Raw genomic sequence first — 15360 nt, forward strand, 5'->3', positions numbered from 1 at the left:
CAAAGGGCATTTCACTTACCTTTCTCTGAGACTGCTGTGAGGAAACAAAGTGAAGAATTTTCTACGGGCAGAAATTTCACTGTATGCTCTTTGTGGTTTAGGGGACAGGCAAGATACCCATTACCTTAAAGGAATGTGGCATTTTTATTTTTATTCAAGTCAAGAGCAGTTAATTAGCATTTGCAAAACCACCTGAACAGAAGTAAATGGAAGAACCTGGAAGAACCGGGAGGCCACAGAGATCCACTGTGAGGGAGAGCAAGACCAGAGGAAGGCTTTGCCTCTGCCTGACCTACTTAGGACCCAGCCCGAATTAGGCTCTGCCCCTTTGTGGACACCACTTCGAGCCTCCATTCCCCACCTGTAGGCTATAAATAGCATCCCATTCACGCAGATGCTGCAATGAGTCCATAAAAATGATGCCTATGAGGCACACGCCCAGCTCTCGGTGACAGGTGACATCACTGTGTCTTTTGTGGTTCTGCTTTCTCCGGGTCCATGAAGGACTGTCTTTACCCGCTCCACGTCAAGGGAGGTGTGGCCAGGTGATTCAGTTTGCCCAATGAAATGTGAGTAGAAGTGACACCTCAGTTCCAGAAGAAAACACCAGGAGCCAGGGTGTGATGGACCACATCCTCATTTACTGCCTCTGCCATCGGACAGGCAAGTGTGGAACAGAGCTATATGGTAGCCTGGGTGCTTGAGGGACTACTCCCAGTGCCCACCAGGCAGGGCTGTAAGGTGCGGCGATCTTGATCGTTTCTATCATGGAGACATAACCTAGACCACCCCAAGTAATATAGTAACTATTCGTGGGTATTAAATAAAGGAGGCCATGAGCATTACTGATACCTCCAGATTATTTCACGTTTGTGAATTTGGGAAAATAAGACAAATGGGTATGAATTTCAAGCTGTAATTCCCAGGTACTCAGGTCTATAAATAAAATCAAAAGGAATGTCCCCTGTCAAAGAGACTTGAAGCACAGCAAGGGAGAGTGGTAATACCCACAATTTATTGAGTGCTTAGGATTTCTCAGGGGTTATGCTAAGGATATAATATTTACTATCTTATTTAACCCTGGCAATAATCCCATAAAGTAGGTGACATTCCAGTGTGTCAAGATGAGAGAATTTCTGTTCTCTTTATTCCCCCCCCCCGTAAGAAAGGCTTTTAAAAAAATCAAAAATTAATCTTGACATGAGAAATAGTGGACATCAGTAAGTTTGTTATCCTGAAGATGCTCTCCTGAAGGATCTCACAGTTTCCTACAAAGGACAATGAAAATCAACAGCTCCAATCATCCATGGTTGATAAAGAATGACCTTCTCCCAGGCACAGAGGGCACTATGGGGAGCCGGAGAACAAGAAGGATTTCAAAGATGGGCAGTGGGAGAGGAGAGACTATATTCCTGGTTATAGAGCCATGGTAGAGGGCCCCATCTCCTGTCATAACCCAAGGGGGCTTTGTGACTAGTTCTAGGCAATGAAACATGAGCACAGGTGACATCTGTAAATTCCAGGCCCAGGCATTTAAGAGCCAGTAGCAGTGACTGGAGGCCACATATTGAGATGAAGGAGGTGCAGACATGGTGGTGGTGGGGGTGGGGGGCAGGTGGATGCAGACTGGATCCCTAAATCACACATGGAGGAAAGCAGTCCTTGGAAGTCCCCACACTCACATTACGTGTGAACTTAAACTTCTGCAATGCTTAGCCACTAAGGTTCCAGAGCTCACACATTACCACAGAAGACTAAAGACTAGTTCAAGAACACAATCAGCCCAAGGAAATCAAGAGGAAAAAATATTTTAGAAAGCAAAATGTATGACAAACAGAAGAAGAAAACATTGATCAGGAGCTAATGAGAAAGAAATTAAAAAAAAAAAAAACAAGAAAGAAAAGATTAAACCTAAGAGCTGATTCGTGGAATGTGGAGAAGAGTAAAGCTCCTGGCAAAGTTGGTGTGTGTGAAGAAAGAGAAAGAAGTGTAGATTAGGAGCCACAACTCTATATTTGGAGAAGATTCCATTAAATTTTAAAAGCAAAATGAAATGAATGTCTTCCTATAAACTATGTTACTAGAAATGACTCAGGAAAAGAAAGAAAGTGTAAATAGTCTGATGAAGAAATTGGGAAAACTGTCAAAGATCTACCTCCAAAAAATGTCCTGGAAAAGTTGTTTCCAACCTTCAATGAACATGTTAATTCCTAAACTCACTGCACAGAAACAGAAAGAAGTGGGCAATTCATTTCACAAGGTTATAAAAATGTGGCAGGTTTAGCAAAAGAAAAAAATTCAGATGTTTCTCATTTATGAACACTGAATGCCGAAATCCTCAATAAAACAACAACAAATTAAATCTAGCAGTATTTTTAAAAATTAACAAACTCTAGTCAAATGAGATGGACTGCAGGAAGACCAGGAGAGCTCAATATTAGAAAATCTGTAGGGGGGTCAAACTCAGAAAACACAAGTTCCTCATGGGTAGGAACTCCATCACTGGTGTATCCCTAGTGAAAGCAATGAAAACAATGTCTGGAACATAGGAAGTGCTCAATAAATATTTATAGCATAAATTACTGAGTGACTATATTAGCTGAAGGGAAAAGATATGGTGATCTTTAAGAACATGAGAATACATTTAATCAAGTTTAAGTTTGGCACCAAAGAAAAACCCAAAGTAAAATAATAAAATTATGTAATAGGTAATGTGATTAAAAAACAAAATCTCTTGAGCCAATTATGCATTTCCATGAAGGATAGTGAAGACATGGAAGCCTACTTATTGCCCCAATATCTTAACACTGTTCTAAGTAAGTCCTAGACAATGCAATTAGACAAGAAAATAAAATAAGTATATACACTGGCAAGGAAGAAGCAAAAAGATTATTTGCAGAAAATATGAATGTCTACCTGGAAAAGTCAGGAGCCTCGATTTCTGTAAAAAAGTATTTAAAAGTAATGAGTCCTTCCATATATAGCTGTCCTATTTTCCCAGCACCATTTATTAAAGGAATTGTCTTTTTTCCACTGGATATTTTTTCCTGCTTTGTCGAAGATTATTTAACCATAGAGTTGAAGGCTCATATCTGGGCTCTCTATTCTGTTCCATTGGTCTATGTGTCTGCTTTTGTGCCAGAACCATGCTGTCTTGGTGATCATAGCTTTGTAATAGAGCTTGAAATCCGGCAACATGATGCTCCCAGCTTTTTCTTTTTCAATATTTCCTTGGCAATTCAGGGTCTTTTCTGGTTCCATACAAATTTTATGATTGTTTGTTCCAGCGCTTTAGGGTTTTAGAGGGGATGTGGGGTGGGGGGATGGGTTAGCCTGGTGATGGGTGTTAAGGAGGACACATATTGGATGGAGCACTGGGTGTTAAACGGACACAATGAATCTTGGAACACTACATCAGAAACTAATGACATACCGTATGGTGACTAACATAACATAATTAACTAATTAACTAAAGTAATGAGATTGTTGAAGACAGTGGTTATTAAAACAATTACACAAACATCAACAACTCTCTTACATTCCACCAATAAAGAGTAAAAAAAAAATAAAGTTTCCAATCATTAAGGCAAGAGTAGTGATAATGAGAAATGACCTAAAAACAAAAGCAAAACGGTGCAAGACTCAGACAAACACGATTTCATCGGCTCATGAACAGACTTGCATAAGCAGCTCCTAGTCCCACAGGGGAAGAAGTCTCAGCACACTCGCTAGCGTAAACTTGTCAACCTCCTCCATCTTAATATATTCACTTATAAAAATGCTGAGGAAAAAATAAACAGATCAGCAAAGCCAAGGAAACCTTAGCAGTTCTAATTTATAAGGGAATAATGTGTAGATTAGCAGTGGGAAAGGCACAGCAAGATCCACAGGCAAAGCCGTTGAGTTCTGATGGCCAAGCCAAGGAGTTGCCCGGGATGCAGCCGGATGTGGGAACCAGACCAACCTCACTGCTCCACCCACCCAAGGGAGGGGACACCAACCCACAGTGGCTCACCTGGGCAGGTGGGCTAATCTCACAGTCCTTCCAACTGACAGGTCAAGAGAACAAATCAGAAATCCTAGAAACAGATCCAAGTAAGTGAAATCTTTTAGTACATGATGACCTCTCGATGCGGTGGGATTGAAGTATGTTATTCAATTCGATAGTAGGGTAACGACCTGGGTTTTAAGATTTTATTTATTCATTTGAGAGACTGCATGCATGAACAGGAGGGAGAGGCAGAGAGAGAATCCCAAGCAGACTCCCCGCTGAGCACGGAGCCTTACATGGGGCTCAATCCCATGACCCTGACATCCTGACCCAAGCCCGAATCAAGAGTCGCATGCTTAACGACTGAGCCACCCAGGTGCACCTACTACTTTTTTTTTCCTTAAAGAAAAACTACATGTGAGATACCCTAGTCATGTCATTCACCAAAATTAATAATGGATGAATTTAAAGTCTGATGGTAAATTAAATTATATAAATGGTACTGAAAATGTATGAATATTTATGTAATCTTGGGCTGGGGAAAACATTCCTAAGCATAATATTTAAGCATAAACCATAAATTGATAGGCTTCAGATCATAAAATATTATAAGAGACAAAATATAAAAGGCAAAAAGAAACTACAGGGAGATGGATGAGCATCTGACAAAGCACATATATGCTGAATACATTAAAAATTACCTAAAAATCAATAGGAAAGCTGTTATGACAGGACTTTTGAAAAATGGGCAAGACGTATGCAGGCAATTTAGAAAAGGGAAGAAATGTCCAGCCAATTCAAAAAATGCTCTACGTCACTGGGAACTGAAAGAGAAGCAAAGAGAGGTTTTTCATTTGTGCATTAACAAAGTTGTGATATTACTTCCTAAGAGGGTTAAGGGGAAGAAATTGGCAATTCTGCTGAGGAGGTAAATATAAAACGTGTGTGTGTGTGTGTGTGTGTGTGTGTGTGTGTGTGTGTGTCTGTATAAAATATACATTCACGTGGTCTTAAAAACTCACGTGCTCTTTGACCCAGAAATTCTACTTCTAAGACTTCATGCTAGGAAAGCAAGCCAATGAAAAGTATTTGCTACATGATTAGCAAAAGGAAATTGGTTGACTATACTGGAATATTACATACCCCTGAAAAAGAATACTATAGATACATAGTCGCTGATACATAGTTTCTGACATGAGGTAACATTTAAGATGTAATTCACAGGGGGATGAAGCAGATTACAAAAGAATATACAGGGTATGGTCTCTATCTAAGAGTACATGTCTATTAAAAACTTAGAAAATGATATCCAAAATAGCAAATGTGGCCCCCAGGTAGTGAGATTACTGGTCATGTTTTTCCTCCTTGCCCATTTATAAATTTATAACTTTCCTACCATAAACAAATATCATTTATGTAACCAGAAAGAAAGTTAAAAAAAGTAAATTGAATTCTGTGGGAAAATAAACATTTACTCTAAAAATAAATTCTGAAGCTGGAAAATGAAAGCAAAAACATCTGCTTCCCGGAGAGAAAGGATAGTTTTAAATTGCTAGATGGCCGCGCGCTTCCCAGGGCCGGCGGGGTCGCCGTTGCCAGCCGACTGAGATGCCCAGCTCCCGGCGGGAGAGCCCCTTGCTCTCCTCCCTCTCTCCACAACCTTCTCTCTGACCTATACCTGACTCCACGCAGAGCTGAAGCGCAATTTTATTATTTGCTGTTGTTATCAATATAGCATTTGAAATCAACTGCTCATTATTAATAAGAGGGATGCCTACTAATCCCCTCGAAAAGGAACAACCCCCAATTACTGTTTTACTCACATGGCTGCTGACTCACTTTCTCTAGAGGCAAAAGAAAAAAAAAAGTGGTCCTCATCACCCATCATGGAAAATACTAATGAAGATTGATACATTTCCTTGGTGAGGGTGAAGCGGGAGGGAAGTCATTAACTGCTGGTGAAGAGAACAGCTCTGTGGCAATGACTTGCAGGTCTGGGATAACAGCATTCTGCAGGAATGCCCAGGCAGCCTCACATGGATTGCTGAGAGCCGCCCAGATCTGCACAGTAAGGAGCTCAGAAGATGCAGGCAAAAAATATTCTCTCCAGATTTGTAGCCTGTTCATCAGTTGGTGAGTACATTCTGTTATCTCACATCTATACACCCGAGCAGGTGGCAAGACACGAGCTTCCATAAAACTCGAATGGAAAAACTTTGCTCAGAGACGTAATAAATGTGCACAGTGCTCCTTGGGGGGACCAGTGTGGGTCTGCCCAGCCCTGCGGGGCCAAAAGGAAGACATAACCAGGCCTGCGTTGGTCTTACAGGTCCGACTCCCAGGACACACAGAATGGGGGGAACGAAGCGGTCCAATGACTCATTTAGAATTGGTTCTGACTCTGCCCCCGATGTCCTACTGATTGGGTCATGGCTCTTCGGAGGCGTGCTGATGGGCAAGGCCGTGTGTCTCAGAGAAGCCTTCAAGGAACGGATGCTCCCTGGCTTGGCTGTTTTGACCTGCAGGCTCTGTCTCTGAGCATCCAGCTTGGCAAGCCTGGCTGCTGCAGCTCTGTCCCAGAAGCTGTGCGGCGGCAGAGACACCTGGCCAGGCTGTGCACCAGAAACCAAGCCCACTCGGGGCTGCAGGCTGAGCAGCCTAGGAATGGGAAGTGGGGCTCGAGACAGAGGCTCCCAGCTCAGAGCCTCCAACACCAAATAATCCAACCTGCCCGACTGCCCGGCTCTTGAACATCCATACCTACTGACCCCTGTTTAATTTCTCTTGTCTCTCGCAGTAAGCGGGTCTCTAAATTTCTGCTCAGGGCTTTTTTCCACCCAACACCAACCCCTGCAACTTCCAAGAAAAACACTATGCCTTTCAGGGTGCTTCTCACCCCAGCAACTGACAGATGCCCCTGAAGGTACAAAATGGCATATAAATCAGGCATGAACTGATGATCCCTGCCCACCCCTTAAAACCTGTCTGTCTTTCCAAAGCCCACAATGCAGCTGCTGTCCACTCCTCTGGGCATCTACTCCATCACAACGTGACAGGAATTTTTCCCGCCTCTGAACCGCTTTGCACTAATTTCCCAATCCACAACACCTGGACCTCTGGCTCCCTTATTCATTCAGTTGTCAAAGAATTTCAGAGAAACTACTCTATGCCAGGCATTAGGGCAGTTAGCTGTCCCTGCCCACAACAACCTTGAAGTCTAGAGGGAAAAATAAACAAGATAAAAACTGCGGTACAACTTAAAAACAGCGTGCCTTTAGAATACAGATTCCAAGAGAAAGGGGATTTTGTGTCCTCTGCATTGTAATGTTTCTTGAACTCCAGCAGTGTGTGGCACATGGCGACATTCAATGTTTACCGAATGAATAAAGAAACGGATGAACGTATGAGTACGAGCATGCCATAGTGCATGTCACCCAGTAGGGAGGGCAGCATTTGTCCAGAGATGCCTACAGCCACTCTTGATTCAGCATTTCCTAGCACAAAACGCAGTACAAGGCACATGGGGGCCCAGGCTTGCAAGGCCAGGGAACGCTTCCCGAAGGACGGAGTGAAATGAAGACACTGAAAGTGGGAAACTGAAAGAGAAGGAACTCGTGCAGAGACTGGAGAAGCACACCCAGGAGGAGAGGAAGCTCTTCCCAGTTAAAGGCAATGAGTTTTATAACCTCCCTTCACAGCCACTGATGTCCTCTCTACTCAGATGTGAGCACTTCGGGGGGGAAATACTAGTAACTCCACAGAGGACGATGAAGCTCAGATACTCCTACTTTGTTCAAGCGACTGGAGCCAGTCCCGAGCAGTTCCGCATTCAGAACTCCAGAAGCTACAACTTTCGGAAGGCAAGTGGATAAAGAGCCATGGGGAGGAGCGACCCTCACACCTATTGGTTGTTTTCCCTCAAAGACAGGAAAGTCATCACTTCCCAGACACCCAAGGACAAAAATCCAGTGGCTTGCCAAAGCAACTCCATAAAGCAATTACCACTTCTAAACACTCAATCTGACGGCTTCTACTGATTCAAGAAATGAAGAAACCATGCCGAACTCCTGCCTCATGAAGTCCCAGGAAGTCAAAGTGAATGCTGCCCCCTTTCATTTACCGGTGTGGACTCTACAGGGAGCAGTTTTAATCTTGTCAATAAGCATGGATTGAGCATCCACTGTCTATAAGGCATTGGGTTATAGGCTCCATACACTGATGATTGATACATTCTATTGGAAGCAGACAAGAAAACAAAAGATGAGAGGCACCTGGGTGGCTCAGTGGGTTAAAGCCTCTGCCTTCGGCTCAGGTCATGATCCCAGAGTCCTGGGATTGAGCCCTGCGTCGGGCTCTCTGCTCAGCAGGGAGCCTGCTTCCTCCTCTCTCTCTGCCTGCCTCTCTGCCTACTTATGATCGCTTTCTCTCTGTCAAATAAATAAATAAAATATTTTTAAAAAAAGAAAACAAAAGATGAAAGCTATGAGCATTTCAGAGTGAGGGGCACAATGACAAACTTGAACAGGATGAGGGGCCACACAGGGAATGGGGGAGGGCTGCCTCTCGAAGGCCCCTGAGCTAAGAGCTGAACGATGAGGAAGAGGTGTACGGGCAGCCCAAGGGGAGAAAAAGGCAAGAACAAAGACCCCAGATGGAAATGAACTTGGGGTGTTTGGAGCAAGGAAAGTCACTGTGGCTGGAGCACAGTCAATGAAAAGCAGGAATAACAGAATGTGAGTGGAAAGACAAGGAGGAGTCAAGTTGGTAAGGTCTGAGAGGTCCCTGGAAAGATCTGGGATGCTAAGTGCAAGGAGATGCCACTGGAAAGTCCTAAGCAGCAAAGAAACATGAACTGATTTTTGCTTTAAAACGTTTACTCAAAAGGTCATCAAAATGAATACATATTAGCCAGACACAGTGGTGGACGGGCCCTCACTTTGCTGTCTGATAGAGACAGCATTCATCCACCGGCCAGCATCCACCAGCGTCGCGACCAACAAGCGGAAAGTACCTCTTGGTGACCAGCTGCTCGGACTTCCAAGAAGGGGCTTTCGAGTAAGCTCACTTATTCTGAAACCCAGCTTCCCCTCTTCCTGTGTCTTTCCCTCAGTGGATAAGAGTAAAAAATAATAATAATAATAATAAATAAAATAAAATTAATTAATTCTAAGCCTAAGCTTGTAAATCTCACCACTTTGAAAAAGTCCTGGCAAGAGGACGTCAGAAAGCCTGCACACCTAGCTCATATTTCCATTCGAGCACTGACCTGAAACCACAAGACCAAGCTGGACCAGCAACCCCCGTTTACGGTTTGGGGGGAGCAGCTCCTGATCGCTTAGTTGCCCTGATGTGATGCCTGCTCCCAGCCCCCAGCGTGATGCAGAAATCAAGATATTCAAGACAGGTCAGCTCGACGATCACCTGCTAAACGACCAAAACGGGAAAACACTATTTCAGTGTCCGAAACAACCAAAAAGCAGCCCATGTGAGGCTCTATCCGTGGCGATACCATGCCAGAAATCTGGGCTAATCTGACTCTGCTATTCATAAATTCTCCCTCATGTGAAAGCCCATGTGTTTGGGAAAGGGAAATGAATCCAAGTCAATTTTAGACATTGTTACTTGGAAACCATCTGGAGTCCCTGGAAGCAGAAGAAGCCAGCGCATCCCCTGCCCTCGGATGCCCACCGGAATTAGGGCAGTATGCTTACCTGGGAGTTTCTGGTGCCCGTTCCGCACGGATGTCCCCACCCCCACCCGGCCAGATGCCAGCTCGGGCTCCACTTCCCACCCAAGAAAGGTATTTGGTTTCCGCGAAAACCGAGTGGAGAGCCCTCCATGAGCGAAGCCTGCACTTGAACTGAACCCAAGGCTGGGTTCTCGGCTTTCCCCTTCGCTCTAGAGCTGCACACCTCAATTCCTCCGCCACACAGCAGCACGGGGAATCCCTCCCCAGGAGCAGAAGTTCCATGAAAAATCCCCTGTGCCTAAGCCCCCCGTGTTCACAGCCTGTCTGGCTTCGGACGAGACCCACCGGAATCCTTACGTAACGTTAACAGATGCTGGCGCCCTGCGGAGAGGCTCCCGGAGACACCAGCCCAGATGTAGCCCATTTTCGCGGCGGTGGCAGCAGGCTGGGTCCTGCAGCTTCCTAGGGCCCGGCTCTGCCAGACCGACCACAGGGCCTCTCCGTTGCCCTCCCCTACCTGGCTGTGGTCCTCTGCTTATCTCGTCTTCCAGAGGAGCTGGACCTCCCTTCCTGCGCCTCCCTCCGTCTACCGAAATCAGTCTCGGGACCGAGCCCAGCGCAGCGCCATCCCAGCGGCACCTTCCCTCGCCCGTGCCCCCGCCCCGCTCCCGACCCCTTCTCCAACACCTTCGCCTTGAGACGCCGGCCAAGATCCAGGATCTCGCACGGTCCTAGTCCCAGAACACAGACGCGGCAGGAGGGCAGGCTCCGCGCCGCCAAGCCGACCAGGCCCAACACTTCGCCCCGGACCCCCGGGGAAGCCTGAACTCGGCGCAGGGGAGGGCATGTGCGAGCGCGACCGCGGGTCGGCACCGTCCGGGCAAACACCTGTTTGCAGGACGCCCGGCCGCCGCGGGGGAAGAGGGGCGTCCCGGGCCGAGGCAGGGAGGACGGGGTGAAGGGGCCGCGGGGGGCGCAGGTAAAGGATGCGTCACGCTCTGCGCTGGGCAGCCGGAGCCGGGCGCGGCGGGCAGAGCCGGGGAAGGGCTCGCGCGGCCGGGAGGTCCCGAGAGGAGGGGTCGCGGCCGCCGCAGGGAGGCCGGCGGCCGGCGCGCTCCGTCACCTGCGCCCCGGGGACCTACCTGCCCACCGTCTGGTTGGCCAGCTGGCGCATGCGGTTGAACTGCTTCTTCATCGTGGCCCCGCTGCCGCGCCGGCCCGGGAGCTGGGCGAGGACGCAGCAGCCCGCAGCCCGCCGCAGGTTACATGGCTCCCGCGCCGAGCCTCCCGGGCGACGGCGGCGGCACTGCGGAGCCTCCGGGAGCGTCTGGCCCGCGCGCGGCTCCCGCCCCAGGGCACCGCCGCCTACTCCGGCGCCCGCTGCCGCATCCTCCTCACGCGCGCCGCCGCGCCTGCATGGGGACGCCCGCGGCCGCCCTCGGCGCCGGCCAGGTCCGCCCGGCCGCCTGCCCCCAGCCCCTCTCCGGCGCGGGGACCCGGGAGTCTCCGCAGGCTCCTGGCCGGCTGGCCGGGTGGTCCCCGCTGCGCCTGTGCGGCGGGCGCCGTGCATTCTGGGACTTGTAGTCCTGCGCCGCTGCCCACCTTTCCGCGTGCGAAGTTTGCCAGGACCGAGGCGCGCGGAGGTGGGGGCCGGTGGGGGCCGGCGGGGGGCTGGGGGCGGGGGCCGGCGCGCGGGGGGAGGCCGGTGCTTTGCACTGTGGCACTCCAGCGAGGGAAAGGGTTCACCGCTTTAAAAATAGCAAAGTGGAACCGGGACTACAACAGCAAAGAAGGAAAGTGAGCATCTGTCTTTCATTGCATTTTAAGTGAATGCGAGGCGTTGCTGTTTTGAATTCGCAGGAAGGAGGTTTGTGCAGGCGGCAAGGGGCTCATAAAGTTGCCTAAGGCCACCCGGTAATTGTTGAGGTGCGCAGTTAAGCTTTCCGTCCCAGGCCTGACCGAGCATAGCATGCATCCCAGAAGTGTCGCCCGTCATTTTTCCCAAACCCAAGAGGTAACCAGAAGCCAGAATGGAAGAAGGGTGTCATAACAGTGTTACCGGCTTGACTGGGACAACTTTCTTGTATGACAATCTCACATCTGGTCACAGGGGACCAAGGGGCATCAGCGGTGGCAGGTCTGGAACCTACTACACAGCAGTTTCCCACTGGCATCTGTTGGCTCCTTGAAAAGGGTCCTGAATTTCCTTGTGCAGGCTCCATCCTTAGGAAAAGACAGCTGATCGCGATTAGGTTTTATCATCCACCTGTCAAGTAAGACCGGGGTCTCTGTGGTAGGGGCTTTGAATCAGATATGAGTTCGAATATTACATTTCCAAATACCAATTATATAACCTTTGGGGGGAAATTGCATAATCTCTCTAAGTTGTCCCGTCTCTAATAGAGAAATAATATTGTCCAGTAGATAGCAAAGATAGAGAAGTGTTTGCTAAATTAACAGTAATTAAATAACATGCATTTCTATGTAGTACGTGAGTTCATAGTCGTTTACTATAAATATGATTGTAGTCAGAATAGAGCAGAATGCCATTCCTCCGAAAGAATTACTGGTCTGATAAATCAAAGAACTTTTTTGCAACGGTATGTTTTGCATATGTTGATTACAGTTGCAAGATGTCCTAAATACGCTTCGCAGTGTCTTGCTAGCCTGCTGCACAAAAGATGGTTTGAGGCAAGTCTTGGCTGAATGAACATGAGATCTTTAATTAATTGTGAATTTAGCCTCTGCTTACTAGGTCAGGCAGCTCTAGCCAATTAATAAGTGAAGGCATGATTTGCTCTTAGCCAACTGTGCTATGCTTCTAATGTCAATATCATTTCTATACACACTGAAATTATTGCCACTTTGAGATATTTTTAGCAACCAAGGCACAGCATGGTTTTTAAATGTATAAATAAAAGATATAGTAAGAGTCATGTATGACTTTGAGCAACACTATCTCTACTGACATCTAGAACTGCGCTGTCCGAGAGAGTAGCCGCTGATCACAGGCAGCTATTGAAATTTAAATTAACTGAAATTAAATGAAATAAAAAATGTAGTTCCTGGGGCACCTGGGTGGCTCAGTGGGTTAAGCCTCTGACTTCGGCTCAGGTCATGATCCCAGGGTCCTAGGATCAAGCCCTGCATCAGGCTATCCGCTTGGCAGGGAGCCTGCTTCCCTTCCTTTCTCTCTCTCTGCCTGCCTCTCTGCCTACTTGTGATCTCTGTCTATCAAATAAATAAATAAAATTTTTTTAAAAAATGTAGTTACTCAGTCATCCTAGCCACATCCTAAGTGCCTAATAGCCACACAGGCTGTACCAGACAGTCCAACATAGGATATTCGTACCTCTCAGAAAGTTCTGTTGGGGGAGTGCTTAAGTGGTTCAGTCATTTAAGCCTCTGCCTTCAGCTCAGGTCATGATCCCAGAGTCCTGGGATCCAGTCCTGCATCAGGCTCTCTGCTCAGTGGGGAGCCTGCTTCCCCCTCTCCTCCTGGCTCCTGGTCCCTTTTGGTGTCTCTGTCTCTCTCTCAAATAAATAATTAAAATCTTAAAAAAAAAAAAAAAGAAAGTTCTTTTGGACAACAGTAGTACTAGGGAACTCTGTAAGACAATTCCAAAATCATGCCAGTCCCTGTCTTCAACCTGGGGACATTCCAGTTCTAAAAGGGAACTTTCTACTTGTCCACAAACACAGCCTATCCTGCCAGATCGTATTTTACTAACGGGTGGCTTCCTTACATATTTCCTGTCCTATGAACTTTTCCTCCCCTCAGGAAGCAGCTTATGTTTTTGTCCTTCCTACCCAGGGACGGGATGACAGTGCAGAAAAAAGAGAAAGGGTGTCAGGTCTGCTCATCGGATCTCTCAAAACAGGTTTCAGAAACACGTGTGGGAATAGACTTTCTAAAGAAAAGCATTTTTGAGTTTCAGGAATCCAGGCTTTGGACCGTTAATAGTCTATACCAAAAATGGTTGAAGTTTGAAGAACACACCATCCTGCCTTTTGTAATAAAGAATTCCCAGGGTGTGAGGTGTTGAGGGTGATGATAGGGGAGTGGAAGGGGAGAGAGGGAGAGGAAACGGAGATGACGCATATACAATTTGATTATGGCTCAAAAGGTCACCGCCTGTACCTATGAAAGGGGATTACACTTCACCTTCCCAATGAGATCAAGATCAATCACGCAATTCTCTTTGGACATAGAATATGCAGAGTGATAGGTGTCACTCTTGAGCAGACTGGTAAGAGTCATTTTGGAATCCCCCCTCTCCTCTTTTCAGTCTGCCTCACGACCAGCAATGACCAAGTATTACTTATCCTTTTCAGATTCCAATCACCTTTATACCTACTGCTACAAAATTTACACCACTTGAGTCTAAAGATTCTTTTTTTTTTTTTTTAAGATTTATTGGACAGAGAGAGACATGTTGAGAGAGGGAAAAAAATCAGGGGGAGGGGCAGAGGGAGAAGCAGACTCCCCCTGAGCAGGGAGCCCAATGTGGGGCTCGATCCCAGCACCCTGGGATCATGACCTGAGCCAAAGGCAGGTGCTTAACCGACTGAGCCACCCAGGTGCCCTAAAGATTCTCTTAAACAAGGTGACAGACGTTCCCATCTTTGGGCAGTATCATTTCCAATATTTCAGCTTTCCTGGATCTGCACCCTCGCCAGAGCCTTATCACGGGCAGAAAGTATTTCCTACCTAGTAACTTTCGACTTGACTCTGTGTGACTGATTTGGCCAACGGCAGGTGGGGGGAAGTGCACCGGCCAACTCCAGCCTACACATTTACAGGCTTTGTACATTTTCCCATTGTCCTCTTCACCTTTTCCACCAACATGAGATGCCCTTTACCTAGCTGCCTATTGCCGCTCACCTTGGGCTCTTCAACAGACACCTGTGGACCAGACCAGCACTGAAATTAACGAAGTCATTGATGAATTCATCTTAGAGCAGGTTATTTTTAAAAATAGGTAAAGCGAGAATAGATCTAAAGAAAGGGGGAAAGAAGCAAGACGGAGACACAACCTTAGGAATGAGAAAAAGGATTTAATCACAGGTGCAAAATAAACTATGAGAGCATGGGCAATTTTATGTTTACGTATTTAAAAATAAGCTCTGTTTTCACAGGGGAAAGAGAAATTGCTACAGATGTTTCAAAAGTAACAAGAATGAGTAGACCAAGACCACTAAAGAAATTGAAAACATTGTCACAGAATAACACTCCCCAGGGGCGCCTGGGTGGCTCAGTGGGTTAAGCCGCTGCCTTCCGCTCAGGTCGTGATCTCAGGGTCCTGGGATCAAGTCCCGCATCGGGCTCTCTGCTCTGCTCGGCAGTGAGCCTGCTTCCCCCTCTCTCTCTCTGCCTGCCTCTCTGCCTACTTGTGACCTCTCTGTCAAGTAAATAAATAAAATCTTAAAAAAAAAAAAAACAAAACACTCCCCAAAGTAATCAGGCCCAGACAGTTTTACGGGGAGCTGTTTAAGAGATTCAAGGAACAGATTAATTCCTCTGCTATTTAAAGTGTTCCAGAACACAGAAATAGAATGAAAGCAACCCAATTCATTTTATGAAACTGGCTTAACCTTGTTACCAAACCTAGGGAAGATAGCACAAACACAAAAACAACCTACCAAGAGCACTTACAAAATAAAAATTGTGAATAAAACG

At 46.8% G+C, this 15360-nt stretch overlaps 1 protein-coding gene across 4 annotated transcripts in view; it reads right to left on the minus strand.

Moving 5' to 3' along the window:
• ARHGAP44 (Rho GTPase activating protein 44) overlaps nucleotides 1–11206 on the minus strand; it is a 166655-nt gene extending 155449 nt beyond the window's left edge. For 3 of the 4 annotated variants that reach the window (XM_045984174.1, XM_045984173.1, XM_045984175.1), the window contains exon 1: nucleotides 10823–11206. In XM_045984174.1, coding sequence (XP_045840130.1) covers nucleotides 10823–10875 — 53 coding nt within the window. In that variant the 5' untranslated portion in view covers nucleotides 10876–11206. The remainder of the gene's footprint in view (nucleotides 1–10822) is intronic. The other variant, XM_045984176.1, reaches the window with a different exon arrangement.
• Nucleotides 11207–15360: the final 4154 nt, after the last annotated feature.

Source organism: Meles meles, chromosome 18 (assembly GCF_922984935.1).
Source record: "Meles meles chromosome 18, mMelMel3.1 paternal haplotype, whole genome shotgun sequence".
Lineage (NCBI taxonomy): Eukaryota > Metazoa > Chordata > Mammalia > Carnivora > Mustelidae > Meles > Meles meles.